The sequence below is a fragment of the Zonotrichia albicollis genome, chromosome 4, assembly GCF_047830755.1.
Source record: "Zonotrichia albicollis isolate bZonAlb1 chromosome 4, bZonAlb1.hap1, whole genome shotgun sequence".
In the NCBI taxonomy this organism is placed as follows: domain Eukaryota; kingdom Metazoa; phylum Chordata; class Aves; order Passeriformes; family Passerellidae; genus Zonotrichia; species Zonotrichia albicollis.
Window position 1 is genome coordinate 62,508,275 of NC_133822.1, and position 19,315 is coordinate 62,527,589.

The 19,315-nt window shown below is 40.7% G+C and overlaps 1 protein-coding gene across 1 annotated transcript in view; it reads right to left on the reverse strand.

Moving 5' to 3' along the window:
• Positions 1-19,315, reverse strand: part of WASL (WASP like actin nucleation promoting factor) — a 52,056-nt gene that overhangs the window by 21,985 nt on the left and 10,756 nt on the right. The window contains exon 2 of the mRNA XM_005481939.3: positions 1,069-1,203. Within this exon, the coding sequence (XP_005481996.1) occupies positions 1,069-1,203 (135 nt within the window). The remainder of the gene's footprint in view (positions 1-1,068; positions 1,204-19,315) is intronic.

A 19,315-nucleotide genomic window follows, 5' to 3' on the forward strand; every position in this document is an offset into this window, starting at 1 on the left:
CCTAGTACATTGGGTCACTGTGTTCTGTGCAAATTTCTGTGTGCTTCCAAAAAACTTCTTTCAAGTTCTATAATCCTGCCACAGTGATACTCAGAGCAGTAACAGTGACCAGTTACAAGAATACAGTGACAAAACAGCAACTGCAATAAAGGAGACTTCCAGTCTCCTGTTCTTATCTCAGGCTTGACTTGAAAACAGTTAACTAAAGAGAACAAAAATCTCACCTTTTTAAAAAGTCTCATGTCTTTAAATGACATTATAGTTCAGCACCCAAGGAAGAGGTTTCTGACAAAGTCTTAACAATCAACTGACCAAATCAAAGTCAAATGCAAGTGCCAACTGGCAATACTGAACAAATCTGAGAGACTTCAAGCACTGAACCCTGACAGATAAGGAGCTGCTTCCTGGCTGCAGAGATAATGGGAAGCTTTCCAAAGTCTCAGCACAGTCAGTAGGACTTAGGTTTCTCAGTATCATTTTTGTTACAAAAACACATCTTGAACACTTTGTCTCTCAGTTCCCACTCTCTTGATCAGAATATTATAATAGGACAAAGCTCTTCAGTATGATTCTACTTTTTGTAGAGGGGGAATGAAAGAAAAAACCACCCACCTCACCTCCCAGAAAGTCAGAACACACAACTTGTTTATCTTGCAGTTTTCACACGCACCACACTGACCAAAAAGATTGTTTCCACCCATACATCAGACAGCATCTATTTCTTTAAACCATCCAAAGTAGTGACACCCACTAGAATTTTGATAGCTGTCCATATCAGTGACACTATACTCATTTCCACTAATCAGATCTGTAGGGGGCAGCTTCTGAGAGCTGTAAGAATAGTTGATATTTATTTCATCCGTTAAAGATGACAAATGAAATTGCTTAAATTTAGAGTACCTGAAAAAGTTGTAATTACCTATGGATAACAACTGCAATTGCACAGCTTAAAGCACAACCACTTGAAAATTTCTGTGAATGCATAGCTACAACTTAACTCATGGAATTCAAAATGGAGAATGAATACAACCAAACTTAAAGGGTCTGAAAAAGAAAAAGGGTGCTTACCTTAATGTCAAATATTCTGATAAAATACGACCTCTGTGGATTGTCCTTTACAAGGCAAGCTACACCACAGCACTTCTTTGACCACATGGCATTGCGATCTGCTGCGTATATCTGAACGACTGCTGAAGACATCGTCTAAAAACAAAAGGTAGCTATTACTTTTAAGGAAAAAAAAAATCATACATTCTATAACTGAACTTTTCCCAAAGCATCTCTTAGATTTGTTTCTTGTTCTAGGCAGCAACTTTGCTGATTTCCCAGGTAGTTAATCCCATAAGATTCAAATGACCCCAAATCACTCCTGTGCTTTAGATTTTCACTTCTATGCAACATTTAGACACCTTAAGAACCCAAATGAACTTACCATTCTTTTTCATGAAAAATAGCAAATAAATTTTGCCTCTAAGAAGCAGATCAATAACTATGGTGGTCACACAAAGTAGCCCTACTGTGCAAGGAAATGTCTGTTTAATACTTCAAACTGAATACAAACACAATACTCAAGATGAAACTGTAAATTGCACAGTTCCTGGACACACTCCTGGGTACTGGAATGCAACTGGAAGACATTGTTTAATTGTTTAAGCGGTCTCTGGCACAATTTTAACCTATGCCAACTGGTGAACTCCAAAAATTCCTGGGCACAGTTTGAGAATTCTCATGAGCTAGGCTCATTCCCAGCTGGCAACCAGAAATTGCCTGGTTTTCAAACCGAGAGATTTTAATAAGAGACGAAGATTATTCCAAACCAGATTGCTTTGGTCACTAGAACATTCTTGAGCATATTTTCTAGTATATATGTGCTTTACCTTAAGAGTTCCCATAAGGAAAGGAAAATGGAAGCCCTCAAAGAATATTTAACAGGCAAGTCATAGGGACAAAGTTTAAATGATCTGTAATAGGCCAAAGCAGAGCCCATCTAGCCTAGGATCCATGCTCCAGCAGCACCAGCTGCCAGAGGAAGGTAAGAATACCAGAATATTCCATTACAACTATGGAAGCATATCCCCAGGAACTGCCAGGCTGCAGCTCAAAGCTCCACAGGCCAGCAGCACATACTGCATTGTTCCCTTGTGAATTTGTCTATTTGCTCTTCAGACCCATGTAAAATTCTGAGCATAACAACACTGCCTAGGACTGTGTTTCACAGTTTTTTTATGTGTTGTGTGAACAATTAGCTCCTTTTATCTAGACTTTTGCCACCTGCTAGTTTCAGTTGATCGTCCCTCCTTGCTCTTACACCAAGAGATGGTGTTGATGGCTTCACAGTTGTTCCTTTATGCTGCACATCCTTTTATAGATATTTGCCACACTTCTTTGGCCCCTACACTCTCTTTAGCAAGCAACACTAGTTTTATGTCACTCTTGTACCAAGAAAAAAAAATCATATTACACATTACCCTTGTCACTTTTACATGGATATTAACTAGTCCTACTATGTTCTTCTTTGCATAGAGATGAGACTTGTGCTGTATGAACCCAGTTTGTTAGCCCCATAGGGTCACAATAGTAGTTTTCTGCTTTGTTCTCTGATTATTTCACTATCAGTCAAAAAGCTGCATTTCCTTTATTACTATGAAATATTAAGCAGATGTTATTTTAGATTTGTTATAGTTCCAAGACCTTTCTGGATGACTTATACCTAATCTAAGTAATGGACTCTGTATTAGGTTTTCCCCACCTGCTCCACAAGGATTACTCTGCCTTCATCAACACTGACTACTTGCTGAAACAGTAGACATCTAGAATGCAGGCATGCTTTCTAACATTATAAGATTATCTACTAAATGTCATTGTCACCATGGTCATACTGTTCTAATGGCTTAAAACTCCAAAAGAAAGTTTCATTGGATTTTTTTTAATCAAAACCCCTTCAGTTTTGTTAAAACAGAGTCAACATAATATAGTCAGACTGATGGCTACACCTTTGGGAAGCTATATAACCCCTGCCCAAGCACTGTGATGCTAACTTTCACAAACCAAGATATATTTCTGATTCTTTTTGCAGCCACCTCACCAGAAGTTATCAGACTGACTACTAATCTTGCTGGTAACCCACAGAAGAAGTTAAAGCAGGCTTGTCTGATGAAAAGAGTGCTTTGTAGTCGCTTCCTCAAATGCTCTGCAACTAATTGTAAAACTTCTCTCCCTATAATCTGCAGAGTAATACGAGTCATTTAACCATAACTGCACTTATCTGACAAGTAAAAAGGGACTTAAGAATTACACATACTACTACAACAAAACAATTATATCTGCAACTTAATGTCATCTAAGAGGTGTCATTTTCCCCTCTACGTTGCAAACAGACAATGATCTAATTTTGGACACAGCCAGACAGATTTTGCTCAAAATCTTTGCTTCTCTAACAGCCTCTCCCACTCATTTCCCCAATACTGGCCACTTAAATGAATAACCTTATAGACACAAGATAACACACTGGAGCAAAATGGGCCATTCTACAGTTCACATTTAAGCACAGCAACTATTTCTCCACCCGTGCAAGAAACCTTCTCAGTACTCCAAGACAAGTCCAACAGAACTTCTACCCAACAGGACTTCTCACAGAAATGGGTGGTCTTGGTAGGAATTCTACAACTTAAATTCACAGGAGACAGTGACCTATGTCAAGACATGGCTCCTATACATTGCTGATGATCACATCTAACAGCAAAAGCACCAACTGGAGTATCTGGGTAAACCAGTAACTGTCGTAACTCAACAACTGCTTATAAAACCTTGAACCAACGCCCACCTCATGAGTACAAAGAATAATATTACACAGAGTGTGTCCTCATTCTGCATAATCATAATATAGTTAATATATACTTGGTTACCCTGTGAGTAGAGCTTGATTTAGAAGATAAAAAACAATTTCACTGAATCTAAAGTAGGTTTTGTTTTGAGGTCTACCAAGTTTACAGTTCAATTGCATTTTAACTTGCTCATTAGCTTTGTACAAATTCCTAATGTTGACAATTGCAATGAGGCCTTTGCATATTAGAATATAAAGCTACAAATTCTGCTGTCACACCACTCATATTTTTTTTTTTTTAAAGGGTGATAAAGGAAAAAAATACAAAGTATATTTTGGGGGGCAGGGGGAGGAGGACAAGCAAATCCAACTCCTTTTACTTCATCCCCTGTTCATTTTCATTATGTACAGCAGTGGTGCCAAGCTTTCTGCTATTCAGCTTCTGGAACAAAGGTGGTAAAAGTAACGATCCACTGCATTTGGAAATTTACACAGACTCACGGTGAAATTTAAAACTTGAGAAAATAAAACTACGCTTACTGTTATTCAATATGAGTCCTAGCCACATAAATTCAATTTAAAAAGTTCAAATGTAATCACATAATTGCAGAATCTGAGCACATTTACACAAATATATTTGAATATTCTACTGCATTTACTGAGTATTTACTGTCTATTTTGAAGACCATCAATGTAGCTAATCATTTCAGTTTCTCACAGCATTCTTGAAGAGAACCTTGCATCTAAAAGGACACATTCTTTTATACATAAGTATTTATTCAGAGTAGGTCAGACCACAGATTCAACATAATGATTGTATTTATTTCTGGCATGTAGTAGGTTACTTTGTTACTACTGTATTTTCAGGAGAAGGATTTTGAAGTTGCCACTACTGCTTCTTTAAGAGAGTTGGTGAAGGCCTTGTCCTTTTTGTACAGCTGTATATCTAGAAAGGGTGCACAGGGGAAAGAAATAAGGTAGTCCACCAAAAACTGCTGAGCCATGGAGGTGAAAACCAACCTGGCTCAGCTCCCTCTATTTTTTCCACAGTCAACCTCCAGCTGGAGGACATAGCATTGATTCCAGGAACCTGTCACACCCTTCAAGCTGATGAGCTGTGAAGCAGCAAGTCTGTGCTGTCAGCTGTACACTGGCTGTCTCGCCGGAAGAGCTGGTCCCACCCTCAAACCCATACTGCAGGATATGTGGTATCAACAAAAGGCTCACAAAAACACCTTCTGCCTGCAGAACAGCCACAGCCAGTCACCACACGCCTGCTGAATGTGACCACAACAGCCACTGACAGTTCCCCACTGGGCAGCAGAGAGATGTGTACTGTGATCAGCCTCTGGTGTGAACATTTGCTGCAGTGGCCTGTCACATTAATGACTTGCTGTAACTCAAGTGTTTCTCAAAAAACAGTGAAGCAAGTCAACTCAGACAGTGGCACAGCTCATTACAAAAAAGAATCATTACAATGCATGGCTTATGGCTGACAGACATGTAAACACAGTGGGCCAAAAGTCACAACAAAGAGTGGCAGCAAGATTAAAGCTTCAAGATATTCAGCCACCTCAGTACACAGCAGAACAGAAAGCAAGACCCATTTGAATGTTTTTCCCCAGTGTTTACCTACAGCTGACAACAGATTGTGGTGCAAAGATCAAAGGCTCCTAAAATGACTTTGGTTGGACGTGACCTCTGCAAGTGTTGCAGGCCAAGCTCCTGCTCACAGAAAGGGTAATTAAAAGCCTATAGAGTCTATTTGCTCAGGGTTCTGTCCAGTTAGGTTGAAGGGCTACAAAATCACCTCTGCACTTAATAATTCCCATTTTGGTGCTTGTAGAAATGCATCTAGGTTTCATGCATTTCTCTAATGGTTCAGGATTGTTACATGCTAAATGTTGACAGTACTACTGAAAACACACTAGCACTAACTTTCAACCTTTTCCTAATTTTAAGAGTGATGGGTTTTTCCCCAGAAAGAGGCAGAACCATGTATACACACATGACAAGCTTGCTTTTCTCAAGTTATCCTTCCCAGTCCCTGAAAGTGTTTTACAAATAAAACCAGGAAAAAAAAAAGATTAAGAAAAAAGAAGAGAGTATTTTGTCCTGTAATGCAAAAATGCAAGTAGTAGCAGTTGTTTTCAAGCAGAGTAACCTCTTGAAAAAACCTATGCCTATACAATGGCTGTAGCTTTTTCACCAAGTCAGTCTGAGGATTTTCAGCTCAATTAGCTAATTCTACATTTCTGTGGGAAAAAAGCAAGCTATGGTGAATAGCTGTGTGCAATGCAAACCCTGTCAGACAGAAATCATATTTCTCTTCTCTTTTCCATACAGAAGGTATCTGGAAACATTGTCCAAACAATACTAGAGCTGGTGAAAAGATACGTATGGTAGGTATTTTTAAGACATGCTATGGTTGATATCTTATAGCTAAGCCAACATGTTGCAGCCTGACCAGGTGATGCTGGGGGCTCCTGGGTGACACATTTCTTCTTTGACACAAGCCCAGGAAGACAGCCTGCAGTCTGCTTCTAGAGTGACTGCTCCAGATTGAAGAGCTTTTGCTATTCTCCGACACCGCAACAGCTGCAACAGTTTTCCTCAGAGAGCAGGGCTCAGGAACATAGGCATGCTATCAAGTACCATTTCACTGCAGAAATGCTTAGTAAGGCCTAACTTTAATCTTGACCACAAGAACATCAGGAAGCTTCAGTACCAAAGCAATCTCTAATAGCCTGGCATTAGCTGAGTCAGGAAAGAACACACAGAAACAATATCATTAAGACTTGTGAATGAGAAAGACAAGAACCAGAAGTGAACCGGGTTCTATGGAGAATTGACCTTCATTCACAGAAAATGAGACAGTTAGATAGAATTCGGTGGCTGACATTTTTTTCTCCAGATGACAAATATTCTGAAGGAAAAAACAACCAGAATACAGCACTGACTAATCAAGCAGAGACAGCACTTAAAATCTTAGGTGTTCTTCTAAAATAAGCTTAGGTTTTAGCAATTACACTTTTAAATGTTGGTACTTAAAATTAATTCATGTAATTCAATGCAAATGCAATTGTAATTAGACAGTGAAAATAACTCCCTGTTGTTTTGCAATTGCCTTCAGTGTCATAAACACATGGAGCTTTGTCATGGTTTGACCAGGAAGAAGTTGGGAATTCTGGGAAGCTGTGGTCAAACCAATGAAGGTTTTGGGTTTGAGACTGGCGTCCGGTGTGGCCAGTGGGTTTTGGACACACCTCCGAGAATACACAGGGGTTAAAAGCAAGGCACTGCCCTGGCACTTCCTCTTTGGACATCGTCGGCCGAGGAGTTCAGACCTCTCTCCCTCGCCCGGCCCGCTGCTGCTGGGCGGGGGAGGGGCCAGCCACGTGGTAGGCCCAGGGCCTGGACAGAAATGGGGTTGAGGGGGCTTCGGGGGGGCTCCAAGGATGGAAGGGTGGGGGAGCCCCAAGAGACATCGAGCCCTCGAGCAGCCAGCCCCCCTTCCCCCCCCCAGGAGAGCAGCAGCGGGCGAGAAGGGGGAGGAAGACTGCCCGGCCGCAGCGGCAGCGTGTGGGCAGCATGCGTGGGAGCCGTTCCGGGACCGACAGACAGAGACTGAAAACTTTTAACCCTTTCCTGCATGATTGGGGGCCTTGCGAAAATGCTAATCCTCCTCGAAGCTGAATAAGAAGGGAGATGAGAGATGATATGAGATAAGGACCTTGGCCCGGAGTTTGTGGAGATGATTGGATGGGGAGAGATGATTTGGAGTGGCCTTTGGGCTGGACGTTTTCTTGTAGCCATGGACTCAGTTGTTCCTGTGACACAGACTGCATTTAGGGGGAGGCAGTGCCTCAAAACCAGGAGGGTTCATTTGTGAGGACCCCCCGGCCCCAGGGGGTTGGAAATATATGGGGGGGACAGATGTCCCAAAAGCAGAGACTGTGCCTTTTTGGAGTGAGACAAGGCATCCTTGAAAGACCACCCTAAAAGCAGCTCTGGCCATGTCTCAGTGGTGAGAGCACTGAGCATGGAAGGAACATGTCACAAACGGCAGAAATGGACTTTCCGGGCGGTGCCAAAGTGACAAAGAAGCATCCGGGATTTCACTGTTTCCAGGAAAAGCCTATGGAACAAGAAGGACTCCTTTTCCTCTCCATGAACTGCAGTTTGAGTATACTAACGTGTGGGGCCAAGGCTGGGCAGTTGGTATTTTTGAGAGAATGTATTGGATTGGGAAAGTCAGGGAGTGGGGAGGAGGAAAAGTGGTTTTTGTAAGGTTTTCAATTTCTTTTTCTTTTCCTTATAGTCTTTCCTATTTTTTTTTTTTCCTGTAGTTTTAGGTAATAAAGTGTTATTTATGTTTAAGTTGGAGCCTGTTTTGCTTATTCCTGGTCACATCTCACAGCAGACACCAGGGTGAGGCATTTTCATGGGGGCACTGGCTCTGTGCCAGGCTCAAACCATGACATTTCTTGGTTCCCTGACCGGGAAATCGAATCACGGGAGAATGATGAGGTAAAGCTGTGAGATGAGACCAAGAAGAATAAGGAAAGCAAGTACTAAGTTAAGGTAGATGAATAGTCATAGTGAATCTAAGGTATTGTTGTGTAGAAGTGTTTTGTAGTTCTGTTGATAATTTTAGAAAGTGTATTCTCGGAGGTGAAGGGTGGAGTGTCATGGTTTGACCAGGAAGAAGTTGGGAATTCTGGGAAGCTGTGGTCAAACCAATGAAGGTTTTGGGTTTGAGACTGGCGTCCGGTGTGGCCAGTGGGTTTTGGACACACCTCCGAGAATACACAGGGGTTAAAAGCAAGGCACTGCCCTGGCACTTCCTCTTTGGACATCGTCGGCCGAGGAGTTCAGACCTCTCTCCCTCGCCCGGCCCGCTGCTGCTGGGCGGGGGAGGGGCCAGCCACGTGGTAGGCCCAGGGCCTGGACAGAAATGGGGTTGAGGGGGCTTCGGGGGGGCTCCAAGGATGGAAGGGTGGGGGAGCCCCAAGAGACATCGAGCCCTCGAGCAGCCAGCCCCCCTTCCCCCCCCCAGGAGAGCAGCAGCGGGCGAGAAGGGGGAGGAAGACTGCCCGGCCGCAGCGGCAGCGTGTGGGCAGCATGCGTGGGAGCCGTTCCGGGACCGACAGACAGAGACTGAAAACTTTTAACCCTTTCCTGCATGATTGGGGGCCTTGCGAAAATGCTAATCCTCCTCGAAGCTGAATAAGAAGGGAGATGAGAGATGATATGAGATAAGGACCTTGGCCCGGAGTTTGTGGAGATGATTGGATGGGGAGAGATGATTTGGAGTGGCCTTTGGGCTGGACGTTTTCTTGTAGCCATGGACTCAGTTGTTCCTGTGACACAGACTGCATTTAGGGGGAGGCAGTGCCTCAAAACCAGGAGGGTTCATTTGTGAGGACCCCCCGGCCCCAGGGGGTTGGAAATATATGGGGGGGACAGATGTCCCAAAAGCAGAGACTGTGCCTTTTTGGAGTGAGACAAGGCATCCTTGAAAGACCACCCTAAAAGCAGCTCTGGCCATGTCTCAGTGGTGAGAGCACTGAGCATGGAAGGAACATGTCACAAACGGCAGAAATGGACTTTCCGGGCGGTGCCAAAGTGACAAAGAAGCATCCGGGATTTCACTGTTTCCAGGAAAAGCCTATGGAACAAGAAGGACTCCTTTTCCTCTCCATGAACTGCAGTTTGAGTATACTAACGTGTGGGGCCAAGGCTGGGCAGTTGGTATTTTTGAGAGAATGTATTGGATTGGGAAAGTCAGGGAGTGGGGAGGAGGAAAAGTGGTTTTTGTAAGGTTTTCAATTTCTTTTTCTTTTCCTTATAGTCTTTCCTATTTTTTTTTTTTCCTGTAGTTTTAGGTAATAAAGTGTTATTTATGTTTAAGTTGGAGCCTGTTTTGCTTATTCCTGGTCACATCTCACAGCAGACACCAGGGTGAGGCATTTTCATGGGGGCACTGGCTCTGTGCCAGGCTCAAACCATGACAAGCTTCCAAAAATATTTCTGTAGTGCTCAATACAGCTATGCATTTTATCTCATCACCCAATACAAAACATAAAACCTGCTGTAGGGACAAGGCACCAGAACTTCCACCCCTTTCTCAAGGGAAGATTTCGGTGCCCTACACAAACAAGCTCCACTTGCTCTTTCTGGCAGTTTAATTTTCCTTCTGCACAGTGGTTCTGTTTCAAGAAACAAAAATGTAGCTTTTTTTCTTGGCATTGAGGAGTCTCCTGTCATGTGGGAACAGCATGCTATGTTCCCTTCCTGCTAGGAAGGGCTGATAACCCACTTCTAGGGGGAACGTTCTCTCCACCATGCACTCCTACAGAAGGCATGCACTGCAATCTTTCCCAACAGCAATTTTAAACAGATTGACTAAGCCTGCCACTATTGAAATGACCCCTAAGTAATTAAGCCACATAAAAAACATGCAAGTACGCTTCCTTAACAATTGCAACATTTCAAGTAGCAGAGGCATTTGCTAGAGTAGACAAAAAGACTTCCTAGCACTTTCACAAAACTTAGAAGAGTTTAATTAGGTTCAGAACCTTGCAATATTTATAAGCCCTGAAGAGTAGGTAAGCCAACCTTCTTAAGCCTGGGTGTCTAGTATGATGGTAGAGGTGCAATTCAGGCCTAAAAGTGAGAAATATGAACACAAATTAACATCACCACCAACTTTTAAAAAGCTCAGGAAGTATTCACAAGTGTCAGCTTGTAATTGCTTTTCAGTTACAGATGGGAAAGGACTGAGATGGGAAGAACCTGGAGAGAGAAAGGACTGGTGATGCTGAAGGCAGACTACTCTTGCTTACTGCTGGCACCTTTATTGAAGGACTGCAAGGATTAGGGCCCCAGACATTAGAGTAAGTACAATAGATGCAGCTGTCTTTTTAGGCTTTTCCCCTCTAAAAACAGTGATCAGGCAGTGTATGGTTACTGCATCTTGTACAAAAAGTGTGATGATACTACCCTGAGAGCATGCACACACACGCGTGCTAAAAATATTCTTCAAGGACTCCACAATATTTTTACTACAAAATTGGATTTCTGTCAGTCAGATTTTGCAACTCTAACTGGTTTATAATTTGTTTTCACACCATGTTGCCTACAGAATCTTCACAACTAAATCTAAATGTGACAGCATTCCTACACTGGGGATTTGACTACTACTTTATTCTTAATTTGGACAAACTGTGATTACTTCAATTTTTAAAGCTATTACAGCTTCTGAAGATATATTTAGCAAATGCTTAAGACTCTCCACCTTAAAGACAATTGTGTGTTGCAAAAACCGAGTTTCAGATGTTACCGACATGATTTTAAACTAGTTTCCCACAGAAACGAGACACACAGAACTTGACAAGTTTGCTGGCAGACTTCAGTAAGTTAAGAAACTACAAGCAATCTCCTCATTTTTATGCCCTTTACAGGATATTATTTTCTAAAGACCAACTGATTGCTCCAAAGACAGGAACACTAAACTAAAGCAAGACTTCACATTATTTGACAGAACTGACAAAAGAAAGCCTTTTGTAAATATCCAATCACACGAGTAAAACTTTATTTTGAGCAAATCAAGAAATTACTCAGCTGAAAACACTGAGGCCTTACCAGTTCTACTGCTTGTGAAATTATTTGCTACAATTACCAAGTGTTCAATTTTAAAACTTTTAATTTAATTTTCATCATTTAACACATTTCATTTAATTAATTTCCCATGATTACCCACTGATTTAAAAATGCTGTGCATAGAGACACCAAGAAAATAGCAATTTTTTTCCCAAAAGTTAGGCTATTAGAAATAAAGCTATTGTTAAGAAATACTGCTTTTTCTTACTTAAAGGCAGAAGGAAGAAAGAAATCTTTTCAGAAACAACAAAGCCACTTCAGCTATTTCCTCTCATTTCTGAAACATGAGAAGACAACTCCACATATTGCATAGTGTTATGTGGAAACATTTAAGGAATTAAGAGACCAAAAATTTAACACTGAAGAACAGATACCCTGTCTTGCCTGTGCCCTGTTAACCAGACAAGTGAGCTGCAATATCCTCACTGAAGATATTTTATTGATGTGAAGAAGGCACCAGTGATCATTAAGTGATGTTACAACAAAAAAGGGATGAAACAAGGGACTGCTGTTTGACAATCTAAGCCATAAAAATGCTTGTGTGAACTTAAGTCTGCTGTTGTCCAGTAAAGAGATCCTTCACTCCTAATGCTCAGCCAGTTCCAGACAGCTCACATTTTAATAAGTGTCTTCAGATAAAAATTCATTTGCCTTTCCAGTACCTCCCACAACCCCCCAGTTCAGTTAGAACTGGCCAACTCCTTTTCAAAACATTGCTCAACGGTGGATCACAGAAAACCAACAATTAAGGTGTGGGCAAACAGCACAGCACATAAAGCCTAATCAACAGCACATGATTAAGACATTCTTTTACCAGACACAGCATGAAGTTATTTTTAAATCCTACTACCTCCATTCAGGACAGCACATGGAAGACTTCAGCCTTCCTGAGATATGACATAACCATAACCACAAGCATGCTGCAGATTATAACATTCCAAGCTATCTCAGTCTAGCAGATCATTTACCAGCTGACATACACAACCTGGGGTTTCCACTGATGAGCAAAGTGAACACTGTCACTTCCTGTTTACCTGCACAGCATCACTCACTGAGCTGCTGAAACCTTGGCTGGACACACAACAGCACCCACAGCAAAACAGTTACCCGTGTTCTGGAGCTGAAGTTGTTCATATAGATATAGATTATGTGTTGCATACAGGCTTTCCACAAATTTGTCACTGTCTACTGCCATGGAACAGAAATTCTCAATAAAGATGACAGTTTGTGTTGCAGTTCCACTGCCTCTCCAGTCTCCCAAGAAACTCAGATTCAAAGTGTGTAAGACTGTTCTTGAAAAGCTCAAGGAATTTTTAGATGAAATGCTGAAGTCTACCTTTCAATTTTGATCCACTTTAAATTTATCAAAACTCCCAAGACTAGGATGAATCTTACACAACCATGTAAGAGATTGTACAGATGCACAGATTAACCAGTTCTCAAAACTATGTTCCATGATCATACACAGAAATCGCAGAGTCAAGTCAAGAATCAAAAGTTTCATGCAACACACAGGATAAAATGTTGAGTTCTCCTCTGTTTTGTCTGGTTCCACTGCCCATCCAGCTGTAAGAAAACCCAGCCTCTTGCCCTCAACATTCCCTTCTCTTCCACAGCAACTCATTGCCTTCATGCACTAAGGTCTTCCTCCTTCAGCCTTCAACCATTCCATTCTCTGCACAGTAATATTTTTGTAGATAATACATACTAGTTGCATATTAAAAGCAGATTCTTATAAGCAAATCCTCATACCCACTTTGAAGATATGAGAGTGCTTTGAGAAGAAATATCAGAATTCAGGCCCAATTTTTTAAAGTTAGATCCATGCAGTTCCTTATCAACCCACACAGTGATATAGGTATCATGAAGTTTACAAGTAAAAATCTGCAGAACAACAGTAAATTGAGTAAGGAAAGGATATGAAGCACAAACCTCAGGATTTAATGAATTATCCCAGCTCTGAAACACTCATTAATGAGCCCCGAATATGCTATTCAGTATCTACTTGGTACTCCCAGGCCCAGATTTTAAAAAATCAGTATTTGCTTTGCAGACATTTAGGTGAACTTCATTTATGATCTCTACACTTGAAGACATAAAATAACAGAGAATTTTGACTTTTGATACTTAGGGAAGACTGAAATAAAGCAGCTTCATTTGTTTTAAAAGAACTCTTATAAAAGAGTACATTAATTACATGCCAACATGAAACAAAGAACTCCCTTCAAAATATTAGGAAATATGAGAAAAGGCTATTAAAAGTAAAACCTCTTTGAATAATAGCCAGCAGTTGGTCTCACAATTGTGTATACAACTTGTGTCCTGTCCTGTAAAGCAGACTCAATCCACTTACATAAAGGTACTTAGAGATGCAACCCCCCTCGCACTTTCACCATGCCACAATTCAACATGTATTAATTCCTCCTTGAGCAGTTCACATTTAAACAGAATAGTTATGGCAATTCAAGAAAATATAACTACATGTAAGATTTAAAAAAAAAAAATATATATACCAGCAACTGACTTTGCTATGAACAGTTATTCCCAGTGACAAGTCTTAAAAAGTTGCTATACTATGGGGGGGAAAAAAAAGCATGAGGATGTGTTAGTTCTATGATCCCTTGCCATATTCAAAGTTTACTGCAGGATAAAACATTAGACACCACTGAATGCCCAGGAGACTGCTGGTTTTTATTTTGTTCTAGCAATAAGAAGTTGCATGCTAATGTTTGTTTGTCCCCCATGCCTCAGTTTCCTCATGTGTAACATGTAAAGGAGACACTGACCTTTATCACTGTATAGTGCTTGGAGAACTACTGATGAAGAAGTATTATGCTGTCAGAGACAAATTATTTTTGGAGGGTGTGAGATATGTGCCAATAGCTGCTAATTGCTGCTAATAGCAAAGGTTAAGACAGGTTAATTTCCACATCCGTTTTAGGTAAGGAAATGGAGATATTCTTTCACCGTGGGGGGATGCCCCTTGAGTCTAGTGACATTTATTACAGCTAACAGTTTCAATTATCACTGCCCAAAGGGGCTCCTTCTTTGCAGATACCAGCACTACTTCTACCAACATGCTGTGGAGGCCAAAAGCCACTTAAATTCACCTGTCTGTAAACAAACTTTAGTTTGGAAGCAGTGCCACAGAATGGTGGTCTTAGATGGCTGAATGTAAATAGATCTCAGGCTTACAATTTAAATCCCCTATTTCTATTCTAGACCAACCATGGCTGCAAATTCTTTGTAACAAAATTAGCAATGCTTTTGTAAAACACCATCACACTTATTTCACACAGTACATTTAACTTGTGATTCTTAAGATGGAAGGGTAAAGAGCACAATGCATATGACTCAAAACTTCCCATGTACCTGGAATGTCTCAGTGGTCTATTCCATGAAAACCCCTGAGCAATAATAATCCATGAAATCTCAGTATGTAGGCATTGAAAAAAAATATAAAACAATGCCCCAAAAAACAAGCTGTTTTGAAAACCAGGCACTCCGGCCTAGTTCTGACACAGCCCTTCAATAAGGGCAATCTCACCATCCCCATGTATCTAGATCAATTTACAAAGGATTCAGACTACACAGAAAAATGCTAGGGAGAGTTTGCTTTAGCTTCTGGCATTGCTACTTGGTCCCCTAAACTCCCCTAGGAGCTGAAAACTCCACTGTGGCGTGGCCTCTGCAGGTAAATATTTATGTTTATACTCTCACACCAGGTATTACAAACCTTCAATTTCTACTACTAAAGAAAAGTCCCCACCAAAAAAATTTGCGTTTTTGTTACACTCTCTCTCTTGACAGTCTAAATGAGTAGTACAAAGGTAATTTACTGTAGTTTATTGAAGGGAGAAAACACCCTTAAGGAAAGAATTGCTGAGTTTGCAATATTCAATCTCCAGGGTGAAAAAAGAAATACAACTGAGCTCTGCCAAGTTGGGACTTAATAAAAAGTTCAGATTAAGAATTATTTTGAAATTCGGATATTAACAATGGAGTTGACAATTTCCTTTCTGAACTTACTACCCACTATCTGAAAATAAATGCAGATGGCTGCTGAATGGGAAAGCTCCATCCCTGAAGCCAAAATTCTCCTGTAACTCCATATGGTGCCAGAATATTTCTTATAATGAAGTTGCCTGCTTTACTGAACACACCAAGAAGAGCAAAAACTGTAAAGAATCTACTATTTAAAGTTAATGAAAAAGTGTTTATTTATACAAGTAAAGTGTTTTAGAAAGAGGGCAGCAGGATGTTATTTTTCCACTGCACTTAACACTTCAGTGTCCATATCCAGTCACCAGTTTCCAGTTTAAAATATCATGTAATACTTTTTCTTTCAGTGCAGAGCTGGTAGTACAAGTTCACATAGCAAAGGGAAGGAACAGATACAGTGATACTGCTCTCAATCTTAATTCTTAATGTCTGGATAATCAGAACAAAATCACCCTCATAGTCATTTGAAGATAGTTAGCTCCCCATAACTGCTGTGCTCCTGTGTGTAACTTCTGAACATTGTTCAATAGCAGTAACATAATATATGAAAAGCAACGTGCACCCATCTGAATTTGCAAGTAAAATAAAAATTATTTCACTCTACTTACACCAGTAGTAGACTCGTGTGAGAAACAACGCTTACAATAAAGAAAATCAATATTTATTAGACCAATATAAGATGTTACAATCCACAAAGACACATCAATATAATTAACATGGACATGGTAAAGATATTTTAACGACTCTTAGGACAGAAAACCTTTGTTTCAAAGGACAGTTAAAAGAAACATCTGGTCTGAAACTGACCTTTAAGCTTTTTGGTGAGTATTTTCTGAATTAATATTGAGCCAAAATATAAACTTAAATGAAAAAGATGTTAAGATAGCTTTGCTTGTGATCACAGTGAAGTTGTAACACTGATAACTACCAATCTGTATTGCACTGCAGTCCAATTAATCAGTATTATTATCCTAATCAAGCATCAGATTTGAAGCATTACATGCTTCAGTTTCTGAACTGCTTTTCTGCAAGTCTCCAAGTCTGTTCTGGAGCTGAAGGAGGCTAACATGCTCAATGTTACTGCTTCCTGCTGCTTGGGACAACTGGCAACTGCTTTCTTGTCAGGTCAAGTGGTTGCCACTATTTGAAAACCTCCACTTATGCAATAAATTACAGTGCTCTTATGACAGTATAAAATCAGCAGGTAAACTGTAACACCACACTAACATAAAAATGTACATAATAAATGTTATGCTAGTTACAATCATTGAACAGATAAAAGTTATTGTGACATAATGATTATTTTTTTCAGATGTGTAACACTTTTGGAAACAAGATATTCTCTGTAAGGGCAATGATGCACCTTAAATCCCAATGGGTGAAAGAAGGTACCCTTTGTCAAAGCAGACTTTGGACTTCCAGTTTTTGTGCAGATATTCCCTTCCTTTGTGATCAACTACTTCAGCTGCTCTGAGCACCTGAACAGCCTCAATCTGTTAATACAGAAACAGAAAATTCTTGATGTTGAGTGTGTGAAAGATAATATCATTCCCATGAGTATACAGCTTAGAGAAAAAACAAGCTGGTTATCTCATAAGACAGAATTCAAGATAAGTTACACCCTCCTCAAGAGACTTTACATAAATATAGAAATAGGATACCTCTCCCAGTCTCCTGCAATAAATTATTACAGGTGTGGGACCTCCATAATAGCAATGCATTGCTAGAAGTATATGGTTGATTGTAAATGTATCGGATTTAAGTCTGTATAACTGGGTCCTCAAAAGACCGAGGAGATGAATTGCCAAAAGCTTTAAGACTGTGGTACAAGCACTCCTATAGGAAGATGGTGATGGAGAGTGCCAGTAACACAGCTGGATCTTGGGAAAGCCTTGCAGGGGGATGAGGGGTTTGGGGTAAATAAAAGAAAAATCTTGATTTCCTGATAGTCTCGTATCCATTCCTGGGCACACAGAGCACATTTACAGACTAAATTGAAAGCTACTCAGCTTCACCAACAGAAGTGTCCCATTGAACATCTGTTACTCAAAAATGCATCCTTCAGAATGCCACTGCCATCCACCAGGTGTGATATTATACATAGCTTGAGAATTTTTTACTAGATTATGTGGAATTAACATCTCTAAATCTGCCAATCTCTACATAAAAGCTTCAGTTCTGCAACAAATGCAACAGTCCTCTGCAGAATTCCAGACCCCAAGAAGTAACATGTCAGCCAGCTCATTCCAGGACTAGGTTACTCTCACACATGAAGCACCATGCTGCACTTAAAGTGCCCAGAGCACCTGAACTGAAAAACAGCCTTGATAATGCATGGCAGACATCTGTATTCAAGGCTGATTTATCTGGAGTAGGCCAACTATGAAACAACCTTTGCTAAGTCAGACTTGCATCATAGTGATATTGTTTTTTGTATGTGGTGTCCTTGGAGAAGTTATTTCCAGTCAAATGGATATTGGTACTGCATCATCTCATTGCTAAAACAATTATTGCAGCAAGAACAGACATACAAGCCACCATCCTGAAATAAAGCCTAAAACCACTCAGCTGCCCTGAACCAAATGCTACCTGTTGTAGGAGAAAACTGCTTGCACAGCACCAAGCCTCATCAGGGGACCAGTTCCTGCCAGTGCTGACTTATGAAAGTGACACTGGGAAAAAAATATGGCCTGAAGGGAGAGAGGGAATAACCAGACACTCAAAGGGAAAAAATGGTAAAATAAAAACTTGAGAGAAGTGTTCACAGAACTGAGGCATGCAAAGACTACCTAGCCAATCTCATGGACACAGAAGACAGAACAAACTGAGAAGTTTCCTGAGCTCATACTTTTATACCCCAGACAGAACCAACAGCTAAGATGAGATACTAGCATAGACAGAATATGTGATGATCAAACTACCACTAATTACACTACCTGACATCCTGGAATGGTCTCTGGAGCTCAATCAGGAAACAAATTACTGCATCTGAGCTGATGGGAAACTGCTATGACACTCCAAAATGCAGTTAAGATTCTAAGAGAACTAAGCACATCCCTGGAGGCTCTGAAGATGCACAGAACTTTTCTTAAATGACTTACAAACTACACATCAGAAAAGAAAGCTTTAGACAGGATACATTTTCTTAGGCCATTGCTCTGCAAACAAGTGAAGTAAAAGAAATGCAGCATCCTTTAAGGTCATCCTTGCTGTACCTCATGCACTCTGTAGAAGCACAGCTACAAGTCAGCTACATCTCCTTACCAGAAGGTAAAATCTTTTTTTCCCTCCTGGAATCAGAGATCAGAAACCTTATGAGCTTGTGTTCACAGTATCAGTATCAAATAGACTTGGTAATTTGTCCCCTGCACCAGGTGATTAGTGCACAGGCACACTTTTGTCTGCTGTAAACTTCTAGGCACCTACATTTTCTCCAGTTTCCAAAAGCAATTTCTAGGAGCAGAAAGACAATACTGAATTTTGCTGCCAGCAGGAAAAACAGGTTTGACTTGAACTAAATGTCAAAGCAGACAGTAAAATGCACAGCAGTAGAGCTGACACTTATTCTGTGATCTACATGCTACTGACAATGCTAGAAGAGACAGTTCACATCTCCCCATCCCAGAACTGCTTCTGTCTCCTTGCAGATTTCCCTGGTTGTGCAAATATGAGTTACTATCTATGAGTTACTGGGCCACTTTCTGGATATGATGGGAAATGGTGAAGATTGCATAGATACATAGAGTAACAAACTCTCTTCCCAACACAACACAAATTGGGTAGGGATGGCCCTACCCCATTTGATGTATCAGGAGCTGTTAACAC